General features: G+C 35.4%; 1 protein-coding gene across 1 annotated transcript in view; it reads left to right on the forward strand.

The window, feature by feature from the left end:
- Window positions 1-12,638, forward strand: part of LOC134531884 (myosin-2 heavy chain-like) — a 54,548-nt gene extending 41,910 nt beyond the window's left edge. The window contains exon 16 of the mRNA XM_063367897.1: window positions 11,321-12,638. Coding sequence (XP_063223967.1) covers window positions 11,321-11,533 — 213 coding nt within the window. The 3' untranslated portion in view covers window positions 11,534-12,638. The remainder of the gene's footprint in view (window positions 1-11,320) is intronic.
- Window positions 12,639-13,830: the final 1,192 nt, after the last annotated feature.

Raw genomic sequence — 13,830 nt, forward strand, 5'->3', positions numbered from 1 at the left:
TTTTTAACAGTATCAAATACTATTGGAAATCAAAATATTTTTTTAAAGAACAGTTATGCTATATACATATAGTGTTTGACCAACTTCTAATACTGCTCTTTTTTTCTTTGACAAAATAATAGGGGTGGCACCACCCTCTCTTATTGCATACATACTTTGTTTCTCAATTTCAAGGATATCTGATGCCATTTTATTGGGTGTATGAGCTAACGTACAAAAATTTTGCTCATATTGGAGATTGCCTAGGATGCACATTTTTGCATGCCAGTCATGCAAATGTTTCTTTGGTAATGACACAAGGCCTGGAGGTAGGCAGTACTTTCTTCACTCAGATGTAATCACATGGTAAGCAATCAGGTTACTCGTTGATTGATTGACTTCTCTCAAAAGCTACAACTAAAAAACATAATGGCAGTTGGTGTTCAGTGGTCTTACATGTGCGCTACATAAGCAAGGCAGCATTTGCCTGCGAGCTCACCAGATTTATCAATAAAGGTTTCGAAACCGCATGTCTCCTAACGTACATGAAATAATTGACGTACAAGTAAGAACATACTGTGTTTTATCGCATAATCACTGCACCATTATATTAGGGCGTCAAAATTTGGAGAAAATATTCTCACATAATTATCGCATGATATTCTTGGTTCCGCTGTTGGAGTCCAAGCGCAACAGCAAATGGTTTTCAAGTTGCTGTCAGGCAGTTTGGTAGTTATAATTAGAAAATACAGCAATTACAATACACATTTAAGATGTACTCGCACAATACGATTTTTCATCCAATATGGTCAAATTTTTCGGTCCCGCCATTTTCTCAATAAGATATGTTATTTTTTTACATGTAAGGTATTGCAAATAAACTTCTTTTCCCATACAAAATTATGTGTTTAAAATTTGAAATAATTTTTTCATTAGGATATTACTGCTTACTTATTTAATTAACAGAAATACTAAGTTGTCTGATGTGTAAATTTTCTCTTAAAGACATTTTTTCAAACATTATAACCTTCATTTGTTCGTCATCGTCATGGCTGTGTATTGCATGTAAAAATGTAGCCAGCGCTATTTGGCATCATTCATGTTTGGTTACGTTGATACCCGTATACAGTGCCCGCACGTACTCAAATACCAATCATTATAGCTTGCTGATTGCATGCAACGCACGTGCTCTGTCTAGCGTCAAGAAAACTACATTTGATAGATTGCACTCTTTCATGGTTAGTGTGTACCACGATGATAGTTATGCGCTGGTTCCAGCTCACATTTGGGTCACTGTTTTTGTTTTACTATTTAAAGTTGATCAAAATATGTTTTTGTTGCATGACATATAAATTTTAATTGTTTGGCATGCTTTTGTATACTCTATACTTTTTAAACAAACGTACTTTCCATGAATAGGTTTTGTTTTTATCAATAACAATTCTTTTTTTGCATAAAAGTGGCACCCTTAAATTTCAAACTTGCTTGTAGTATAAAATGTGCAATTATTATGCTGTCAGTTCTTGGTGAAAATCTGCTGTAATTCCACTCCTACCAGGTCAATGTATGCTGGATAACAGAGACACAGAGAAAATACATTATAAACTATGCTTTATGTATTCAAAAGTAAAATAAAATAAAATATCCATATTGGGTGTGATTCTGAGAAGGTTTCTTTGGACTTCTGTCCCTCCTTTTGTGCAAAACATGGATTTAAAAAAAAATATGAATTGTCACTCAAACACAGAAAAATATTTTTGTTTATTAAAAATATCTCTAATAAGCAAACAAAATAAATAATGGTTCATTTTATGTGAGCTACCAAATTTTAATACATAGCAGTCAAATTGTACTATTTTTAGCATTTTGACCTGGTTTTTAGTGTTTGTTCTAATTTTAACTTTTCATAAATAAAAAAAATTAAATTCTTATCATACTTTTAATATTTGTAACCTTCATTATGCAGACATTTTTTTTTCTTTAGTTTTTAGCATAGAAACATATAACAATAAAATAACAATACATATATTGGTACATATTTGGTTTACAGTGGTAGTTGCATTTAGCATTAGAGTAGCCTAAAGGTGTGTTTATAACCCTAATAATATGAAACGCTCACTATAACGTTCATGTAACCTCCAAATTATTGTAATTATTAGGAATCTGTAGTACTGTGAGCATTGAACTCCAGGTTCTTTCCAGTGTAGCTGACCAGACCAATACCATAACCTAACATCCTTGGGCAAGTTCTTGTAAATTGTACTAAACTTTTTTTTTTTTTTGAGGCTGGCAGCAATGTGGCTAGTGAGGCACGCGACCGCGGAGTGCTAAGACGCGCCGCGCTCGTACGCAGACTTCCATATGTCGACGAGGCAGACGGACGAGTGGAACCGGTAGAACATGGTGAGAGGGATGGTGAGGTGTTTGAGCAGCGCCCACGGGATGGTGCCGTAGATCTCGAAGCGGTGGTCCCGTCGGTCGTGGGACTTGATCTCGAACGTCTCGGTGATCCACATGGCGATGTTGCACACGATGAGGAAGGTGACCAGCTCGCGGCCGGGCTTCATGAGCCGCAGGGCCCGGGAGTTGCTGCACCTGCGCAGCCCGTCCATGATGAACGGCGTCTGCAGCAGTACTTGCACCACCTGCCACATGAGCGCAAAGCGTGCGCATCGCGCAACGTGATGCGTGGCTAGCACACACACTTGCATGATGTAGTCTGTCCAAGATTGAGTAACATAGACCGGTGAATGTTCTTATGAAATTAAATAAATAATTATTGACACACAGTGCTGTATAAATCCCTGTTTATTACGTCACAACATTCAGTTTTCAAAGTCTTAAATTTTTGCTACAGCACCTGTCTAAAATTCCTTTTTCTTGAACATGTAAACTGGAATTTTACTGTGGAATTACACCCGAGCTTGAAGAAATTGCCATCTTGTGTAGATATCGTAGGATGAATTGAATTATGTATTTTTTAATAAATATTAAAAATTCGGGGTGAAGCTTTACATTACAACTGAAGCTTTGACCAAAATGAAATAGCAAATTTCCTGGCAAAGTCAAATCAAATACTAAAAAGAGTTTCAATTGATTTGCTTCGTACAGGCGTAGTATTAAGTGAAAAGTGGTCACAAAATTCCAAATGACTTGCATTACAACGAAAGTATTGGTTTTCGTTTGCAAGTGTTTTTTTGTATGTGCACTCGGGCATTTACAGTTCCAGGCTTACCTGCAGTATGATGATGGTGATGGATACATAGTTGTGGAACTGTATGGCAGGTATGATGCTGAAGATGGCGTACAGGAAGAAAGCCGGTATGCACATGAACAGCAGTAAGTCGTCCAGTAGCGACAACGGGTGGTGGTTGATGTCGAGCTGTGTCACTTTGTTGTAAGCGAAGACGACCGCCGCCGTCATGGCGATCAGCAGGAACAGCTCCGTCACTGCGTTGATCCTCAGGCCGATGCCAACCACTTCCCTGAAACGTGGACAGGTACGATGCCTGAAATGGGAAATGTAAATCAAGCAATTGAGAGACATTTCAACAACCGTGACAAGATTTTATGGTTTTATATTTTGGCAATTCTGTTATTTTTATTCTTATGAATGTTTTACTTGTCACTAATATTCAGTATAACTATATAAACTCTCTCGTATTTGACATGGAACATATTTAATGTTACTTAATCAAGATCCAATTACAACTACAGGTCTTATTTATTTATCACATGATTTTAAACTGTAAAATACAAGTTAAGTTTATTATGTTAATTTAAATAGATTCTTTGTTTGGAAGGTGAGTTGTTATTTATTTTTTTTTTTTATTTTTTTTTTATTTTTTTTTTTTTTGGAACAGCGTCTTTTATGTTGGGGGAAATACATGTACTATTAATCTTAAATGTCGCTGATCCCTACTCTCTTTGATTTTAAGTATTATTTAGGTATAATTTTTCTACAATTACATTAGTCCAGCTGATTCTATAATTAAAAGTCAAAGTGCCCTTGTTTTTAGTGTGTATATTTAATTTGCAATGGTTTTGAATTGGTTTTTGCAGATATTCCAGCAAATTATTTCTAAAAAAAAAGCCACATATGTCATTTTTTACATGTTTTGAATTTAATGGCCGATATGAATTGTGCTTTTAAGTGTCAGTGTCTGACTGTGTTGTAGGGCAATGGTATTAATTGGGTAATTTAAGTGTTAGCATCAGTTGGATTGCTTGTGGCACAGTGGGACAGTTTTCCAGTCTCAGAAAAAAAGACAGAGAGCACGACAATCAGGTGCCTGCCCCAGAGACATAGTTATTTTCTTGTTATTGTTAATTATAAAATCCTGCACGTAGGGGAATGACTGCGCAGCTAGGATATTGCGTCAAGTCGCATATATGTAGCACACTTATTTTCAACATTGTTAACCTTGGGGAGCTGGCCTTGAATTTGAAGGGCCTGATGTATTTTCTTATAAGTAGGGACAAGATTATATAATGGATTGCGATAAAACGAAAATAATGTAAATACAACATAAACTCCAATATGAAAGGTAATACACCATTTGGCACTAAAAATAAAAAAAATAAAAAATACATGAAATCAATTTGACGTCAACTGGGGTTTTGCCTCCTTAAGCCCGGTCAGACTCTATTCCTTTTGCTTTTCCATCTCGCTTCTAACCACTTCTTCCTGGCATTAGTACCGCTGATATGTACGCACATGTGTGTTTACAAAGCACGCCACAGACTCCCGCAAGAGGGTGCCGTAGCATCAGTGCTCTGTCCCCTTAAGTAATCAAAAGTTACCTATAATGTAAACCTTTAATTTTTGTCCCAAGGGTTTTGTGTCACAGCAGAACAGCCGGGAGGGTTTTGTTTACTAATTTTCATGTATAGTTCCGCTCAACATAAAGATGGCACCGAGGCAGACCCGAGTCCAGCCAAAGCCAGACTTTATTTAAATTTTAAATTACTATATGATATTAAGTGATCCACCCATGAGAAAGCATTACAATATTTGTACTAGTGTTTTATGTGTCGTACCTTTATTAACCCTTGGCATGTTATCGTGATAGCATAACGGTCACCTCATTCTGCACGAAATATGCAATGTTACCCACGAAGAGCACCCGCTCACTCCAGTCCATCGTCACCACCGGCCGAAAGCAGACACGCCAGGACCCCAGGGACTTCATCTTTAGTCTGCACTGATAAGTCGCTTCCATTTATTAACTAAGTCTTTTGAATCATTTATGTTTACTCTCTGTGCTACTCTCGGTCAGCAGGCTGTTTAAATAATTATTTTATCGACTCTTAACGATTCTTTGACCACCGGTTATATAATGTCTGTGTGGCCACGTGTGTGGACCTCACCGCAACTTAAACGGATCCGTGCCTTGGGGCTTTTACCTGCTTAAGAAAATATGTGTATGGCAGCGTGTAAGTTCTAAATAAATCTCCCCATGCTAGTTAAATTGTGTCCTTGTTTTTTGTTCGTCCACGTTTGTAACATCTACGTTATGACGGCATATGGATGTCCTTAGAGCCCATTGCGTTCATTACTATAGCGTGCCCCATGCTGAGAGTGAGTCAGGTCTTTGCAAGTGGTACTCGAAACTAAGAGGGTCCGAATCTCGCCCCCACATGGCCAACATCACACCCTGAGAGGGGTCTCGGCTGGATGCGTGTGCACTTGCCATATGGTGGGCACCCATTATCAGCAGAAACTGCCCTATGAGTAGGCCCTCACTTGGCTTATCACCGCGGGACTAATTAATGACAATTTTTCCCAGGTTAAGCTAACATAAAATTAGAAATGACAAAACTTAACTTGAATTAAAAAAATTGTGTCTATTATTTTGTTACATTTGTTGAATTTTGTTTACTTACTTGTTTAGCATAAATTTTGTACCAAAATGTAGCGAAAAAAATTATTATGTTGTTTGATCTTGCATCTCTCTTTATTCATTATAACCATTCTTATTACTAATGATTTTATTGTATAAGTGCATCATGTGTCAGTTAAAATAAATCTATTTTGGTAAAAAAAATTAAGAAATTTTTTTCATATTTGTTGAATAACATACTTTTTTTTTATGATTAAAGAGAGTGTACCAAAGTAAAAACATTAACACCAAAATCTCTTGTTTCAAAAACAAAAATGACAAAAAAATAGAACCATAAAATCTTGTTTCTACTAAGAAGGTAATGTTTGTTGTGATTGGCCCACGGGGCTGCCTCACTCTGTTCCTTGGACAAGGAAGGTAGCTGTGTTGTCCACTAGTCAATCATTTGATGCTGTCCTGACCAGTCGTGTCTGGCGACTACTCACCAAAAATCGTAATGAAGTAAGGAAGGGGCAATTTAATGCTCCCTGGTTCGGCTCAGCCGCTAATCAACTTTTTTATTTTCGGAAATGTAGTTAAGAGATTAAATAACCATGAGCGTAGGCAATGACCCATGGCGACCGTGAAGTTTCGTGCAGCAATCGCCCCAGTAGCCTTGTGCCCTAGTTTGTACTTGCTATACAAGTAGTTGGGAAATTTTACAGAAGTTTAATTGTTTGTCATCAGAAAAATGTTCAGAGAGTAACTTTTCATATAATGAACTATGTGTAGTCACTAGGGACAAGATTATGTGGTGAAATGCGATAAAGCCGAAATAACACAGTAAACTGTCAGTACACCATATAGCACTGAAATGGAACAAAAAATTCATAAAATTAAACATCACATTTTATCAAAAATCAACACAGATTACAAAAACCTAACCTTTTAATATAATAAATTAAATTAATGTAAATTAATGGTGTTGGTACCTTCATATAGGTACTAAATAGGTTGCAACTGTTATTCGTAACTAATTTCTACATTATGCCATTGATACTTTTTTTTAAATGTACATGTGCTTGCTGATTTATTTTTGTTGTTCCCAGTAGTTCAACATGCTAATTATTGTTACTTGTATTACAAAACTGCATCTTGAATCAGTCATAATGACACTGTTTTGTTGAAGTACACATTATTGATCAAGTAAGAGTTGTATTTGTTGAAAATTTTGTTATCTTTATGGGGGGAAAAAGTTCATAACAATAATAACGCCAAATCTCTCGTTTTAAAAACCAAATTGGCCTAAAAATAAAATCATAAAATTTTGCATCTAATAATCACGTATGTTGCAATTGTTTTGAACTGTACAAGGAAATGTATTTAATTAAGTGTTGGTAACATGAATAAATTTCAAAGGACAATACAACAAATTTATTTTCTTTATAATAACTCAGCAAAAACTAAAAAAAATAACTTCAGGATTTCAGTAAAACATTCTATTGCATATCATCAGTATCAAATCTTCAAGTGTGTTTTAAATTATAGTCGCCATTCTGAATGGCCTAGCCAGGTCAATTTGGAGTGTGATAATAAGTATGAGTGAACAATATACAATATGTTTCTGCATTGTGGCTCAAATAAATGTAAGTCATGGCAGTTATAATATTTGGTTTTAGTATGTATGTGTGTGTGTATATGTATATATATATAATATGTATGTATGTATATAAAATTTTCTTCATATAATGTAATGATAGTAGAAGATGTAAACAACAATAGGATTAAATACCATAATTTAATTAAATTACTTACTTGTCTGCCATTGTGAGGAAGAAAAGGATGATGCTCACCACGGACCCTACGAGTATTATCATCCCGGCAAAAAGGCCCTTATTGGACGAGTGGCAATCCGCGTGAATTACCAGGTTGCTGGCAAACTCCTCTCTCTTCGTTCTGCCTTTCATTCTGCGGTTTGCGGCAGGTGTTTCTGACTGCTCACACCCTCCAATGTTCTGCCATATCACGTACAGAATTCCAACTGCGCAAAAACATTGTGCAAACACTATGTTAATATTTTTCATAATTTAAGCTCTTTATTAACTTTAAGTAGATATTTTCCATTCTCTTACATAAGCTTACAAAAATAACGAAATACAGGACAGCACAAGTGACTCACTCACATTAGCAGAATTTAGTGATGATTTTTTCTCAAATCCAAAGCTCGTATTCAATTCCTTAAAAAGAAAAAAAAAATTGGCCCAAATATGTTTTTAGCTCTCAAGAGTCAGGAATAAAATATGTGAGCAAAAACAACAAAAATTTAAGTTTTGGAAAAAAAAAAATGGTGCAATAAATTTTTTTTGACAAAATAATATATATTTACATGTTTAGGATATAAACAATTTATTATTGTCAAAAATGTTCTGTTAAGTTTCAAGCAAACATTCCCAGAAGATGTTAGGCAGTTGCAGATGCAAGTATTTCTTTGATAGTTCCAGTTAAGATCAATAATTTAGTCATCGCCAATTACACATGTGCTAGTTTTTTAATTTCTGAATTTCTCCTTTGATATTTTTCTTCAGTTGTTTTTCCTTGATGTCAGATCTTTTGAATAATACAATTTGGTGGTATTTAAGTATTTTTTCAGCCTATAAGAAACCCAAAAACCATGCAGGTATGTCTACAAAAAATTAATTAGGAATTTAAATCCTTTGTGACTAATGAAGAAAGACATTAAATATGTAATGACCCAAAAATTAGGATTTGAAACCTCAATAATGAGTATCATGAATGATCATTGTTGTTTTCTTCTTTTTGGCAATGGATAAATATATTTATATTTATGTGGTATAATTTTTATAAATGTTCATTAGTTACATTTTACCATGAATTTAAAAGTTTTAAATTATATTTTCATATAAGATGACAGGGTTGTGTTATATATCATCCAAGGCACTTCAATTTTATGTCTGGGTTTCATTTAATGATTTAACCAAAATGATACCTACCTACCCTGCTTTCATGTCAGTTGCAGTTTAAAATTTTTACAAATAAATTATTTCTTAAAAAGGAACTAGATATTGCAAATATTAAATGACTTTTATAAAATTTAGCTACAAAAAGAATGAAAAACAAAGTCTGTAACAGTGCATTGTAATGTTTGTCATTCAAATTGGAAACAGTTACTTGCCTACTAAGATGTTGTACTCTATGGTGAAGGGGTAGAGGTAAGGCGAGAAGTTGTCGTATATCTCGGCCATCTGTGGCGGTCCGAGGCAAAAGTTGTTGAACACCACACTCTTGTTGATGTAATGTATCAGTTCCTCGGCTCCCCCTGAAACATACGCATGCCACACGTACTTTTCATTTCGAAACTTTGAGCCAGGGGTCTCTGAAGGATCGCTTCATCAAGAATAGAAATACTTACAGACAGTAGTGCAGCCAGAAAGTATTGAAATAGGAGACTGGTGTTCAGAAACTTTTTTTTTCTCCAGAAAATATCTGTTTATTGAGTGTGAGTTACGATTGAAATGAAAGGAGTATTCTTCAGTTACCTCAAGTTACCCCCAAATATTTTTACTAAAAACAGTTACAGTAAAAAAAAAAAGGCAAAAATTTTTCCAATCTATTTAGTACATACATTTTGGAACCAACTCAATATTTAATAATTTACATTCATTGAATTGAATATATTAAAAGATTAGGTTTTTGTTATCTGAGTTAAATTTTGATTATATATTCTGATTAATTTCAAGGTTTTTTGTTTCATTTTTGTGATTGTTGGTGGGTTTACTTACATTTAAATGTTATATTGTGTATTGCATGCTTTTCGGTGTTACTTCAGCTTTACTGCAATTCACCGTACTATCATGTTCTTAATAATAACCAATGGGATAGTGATCTTTCTGTAGACTGTCATAGAGAAGCATGGGTGCATTGGCTAGCATTCAGTATTGTTTGGTTTTGAATGTCATCTTTTATTTAGGGTGGTGTTATTTTTAGGTAGAAACGGAACTAGCGAGGAATTAATTTGGCTTAGTTAGGCAGAATGGTACGTGTAACATTCGCTGGTGCATCTAGTGTAGTACCTATATTTTTGTCATCCATAGGGCAATTTATAAGATTTTAGTCATCATAACTTTCACGTACCTGTGGTACTTTCAAGAATACTTATCTACCAGGAGTTTCATGCATTATTCTGAAAACACTGGTTCTATCCATTTTCACTCTCCAAAGAATACATTTTAAAAATGGAATTAGGAACCAGATATACTGTTCTGATCTCAACTTATTCTTGAATGCTTTTCATAATACATCACTTGGTTATTTTGAGCAGTTTAATAAAGAAGTGTTGATTCTTTGGAGGCTCCACATGTCATGTGTGCCCAGGTATATGGTTACCATATTAGTAACAAGAAAAAAGAGAACCTGTATCACAGCAAAAAAGAAGACTACTGATACACACAATTGTTTGACTGGTGTAATAAAAAACTATCTTTAATTTTGCATCCAAATTAATTAATAGCAACAAAATAATAAATTGGAATAGAGTGATATTTTAAATTTGGTTGGTAGAGTATGAATTCAATCAAATTACAATTTTTTGTTTGTATGGAACCTTTTTTTCATCCTGTCAATTTTTGTTGCAGGCTGCGTGCACATTGTAAAACTTAACTGTCATAATTTTTTTTGTAAAGTGCCTAAAGAAATATAACTGTAAAAAAAATCTCAACTATTAAGGAATATAGTTTATTTAGGTATTTGCCTCATGGTCAATTAATAGTAAGCTTCTAGTATGTCATTTCGCCAAAGAGTTTGGAAATGCAGAAAGCATTTCCATGTAAAAAAAATTTTGTCTGGTAACTAGGGATGGGCAACCAATATCCTCAAGTCCTCAAATACCATAAAATCCTCCGTATTCAAAAGATTTTATATTCAAGGAAAAAATTATTGGAAGAAAATTACTGGAGAAAATTAAGTAAATTAAAAAAAATCAATACTGACAAGTCTGAAGGGCTATCATATTGTTCATTTGTAAAGTAATTATTAGAGACCCGGAAATTTCACGAATTCTTCTGGCCTCAGGATAGAATTCAAAGTTATAGGTGTGCTGGACCCATGTTTACTTTCCCATTGGTTGATTTCTTAGCGAGAACATTTTTATTCTTGTTATTTGGCACTACCTGATTCGTTTACTTCTCTCCTAGCTGGGCATCATTGGCTCACGGTCGTAGAGGGGCGTGTCCAAACAACTGCGGGCCAATCATGAACACAGCGTGAGAGTGTGAAGGCTTGCATTCTAACTTGCGACTTAATGAATACATGAAAATTCCGTCTCTAGTAATTATTGAAATAAAATAAGAATTTTTATATATTTGGGAATATTAGTAAGTGGAACACAAATGAAGCAGTTAAGCGGGGCTCTTAACTTTTAAGGATTGGAGAAGCTGTTTCAAGTTTATATTTCCTTCACTCGGATGAACGGAATGCTAGTCGGTGTCTCACTCTGCTGGTAGGACTGGAGCGGCATCGCCACAGAGACGTGCAGCGACTCCTGCAGCCGGGCCACGGCGCGGTGGTCCTCCTCGCGGTCGCGGTGGTTGGCGTGGGCGTTGATGGAGTCCATCGTCTCCCGGATGATGGTCCACACCCAGAAGCACAGGTTGCAGGATATGCAGTGCATCAGGGCAAACCTCGCCAGCTCCTTGCACCGGTTTATCACCACCTGAACACAGGAGGCGACCGCCACGACAATCAACAGAAAAACTTAAATGTTCTCCCAATTCCTCTTACAGTGGGGAAGATTGATTTAACATAATATGTTGGACACACCATCAGGAGCAAACACAGAATTTCATTTGCAGTTTATTTTCAAAATAATTCCATTTGTTGTTAGGAATGATCAATTTTTTTGTAATTTTCGGGGGGGGGGGGGATATTACCCAATCTCTCCCCCCTTTCCATGCTTAGGGCCCTGCACTTCAAAAACTAGCAAAGGCATTATATCGAACATATTGTGTTAATCTATATAAAAAGAAATAAATGTTTCTTTGTTCAAAAAATCTTCGAATGTTCTTCACCGATTGCTTTGAAATTTTAACATAACATTGCATGTGAATACGTTGTGTTTTTATATACTTTTGCCACACCTGTGATAGGTACAAAGATACATAAAAATATAGATAGGTAAAAATAAATACTTAAATTAATGATTGTGTGTTTTGTTAAGATATAGATAGGAAGATACAGACATAGAGACATAGAAAGGTTTAGAGATGGAGAGATAAAGACAAACTGAAATGGAGGGAGAGAGAAGTGATATATATAGAGATGTAGAGACCGAGAGAGATAGAGTGATAGGGGTACAAATATAGAAAGATTTTTATATAGATAGAGAAATATTGTGAGATTCATAGAGAGGGAAAGACTTTGAACAAATTACAAAACAAATTGTGTTCAGTCCCTTTTGCTGCATAGTTCACTTCCTTGGGGAAGCCTAAAATTCATGTTTCGTTTCTGAAAAGTCCATTTTCGTGTTAACTTCAGAATTGTGCTTTCTAGGAAGACTTATATGATTTTTGAATCTTTAGATGCATCTGACATGGAGATGGTACAAACTGATGTAACACAAACACATCCCATTTAATATTTTCACTAAATCACGGCTAAAGCATGTCTTATAGTCTGCGTTATAGTGACACCCATTCAATAAACTGTATTTGCCATTCCTGTAACAATTCAGAGACATTTAAAAATCTAAAAAAAAAAAATTATAGCCTTAAGAGTTACTAAAATAATTAAAGCATACGTAGTAGGTACTGAAAGAAAGTTTGCAACAAATAAATGCACTAGAAGCCAAACTAATTTTTGTGATATCTGTAAGTAATAATTCTAATTATGTTTTAAGAATATGTATCACTATTGTTACACAGAAGATTTGTCAAAAGAAAAATTATATTAAAATAAATATTAAGAGTTAAACTAGTGTCAATAAGTATCTTAGGATAAAATGTTCACAATGATTTAAGATAATGTGTCGCTTTGTTTTCCTCATCTGAGATTATCATTATTGTATAAGACAAGACAATGACTAAAAAGATATTATAATTGTGAGTTAAAAATAAAGAAGCTTCCTCATTACAGAAAGTCTATATGTATTGCAATGGGAAGATGATCTATACTATGCTGACGTCGACCGGGGCTACGCTTCCCTAAGCCCGATGTGCCTCACGCCGTCGCCACCCCTCTCCTCCCACCCCTACCCTCTATTTCAAACCTCCCACCTGTGTGCAGGTGTGTGTGTGTGCGTGTGAGGCTGCCGACAAGAGGCGAGAGTAGAGTCTGTGCCACAACCCCTTTTGTTTTCTTATTTAATCTTAATGTTTACGTAAATGCTACATGTCTTTTCTTTAAGTAATATCCCCAAGGATTATGTTTGCAGTGCTAGTTGGTAAGGACGGCGCAGCGCCCCACACGGCAGGCAATGCAACTACCCGCAACCCAGTTTGAACCATAATCCTAATTAAAATATTTAATACTTAACATAAATAATTAAAGGAAGCCTTGGTGTAATTTTATTATAAAAATTTTAGTGTGTTTGTTTTAGTTAAATATGTATTAATAAATAACAGGAGAGACTAACGGTAAATCCAGTGCTTTCCGGCTGCCATGTTGCCCTGGCCTCTTCAGTCGCTTCCGTTCGTCACCCGGGGTAGGATGCTCGTTGAGCACCTCACAACTTCACATTTTTACATTCAACTGATCTCTTAGTATCCGCCGGACTTTTTATAATTTCTAAAAACTTTTTGTATCTGTGAGGCCTACTCCGGGTGGCCGACTCGTTTCAATAAATATTTAAGTTCATTTCGAACATTTAAACACTAACCACGTCTTAGACTGATGAGGCCAGGCCACGAGGAGACCTGGTCAGCCTGTAAACCGATTCTTTCCCGCTGTTGGCTTTATTAACAGTTTTAATGTGGTAATGTAGATGTAGCGCTACTAGAGACTTGTTTGTAACGTTACC

Source organism: Bacillus rossius, chromosome 5 (assembly GCF_032445375.1).
Source record: "Bacillus rossius redtenbacheri isolate Brsri chromosome 5, Brsri_v3, whole genome shotgun sequence".
NCBI lineage: Eukaryota > Metazoa > Arthropoda > Insecta > Phasmatodea > Bacillidae > Bacillus > Bacillus rossius.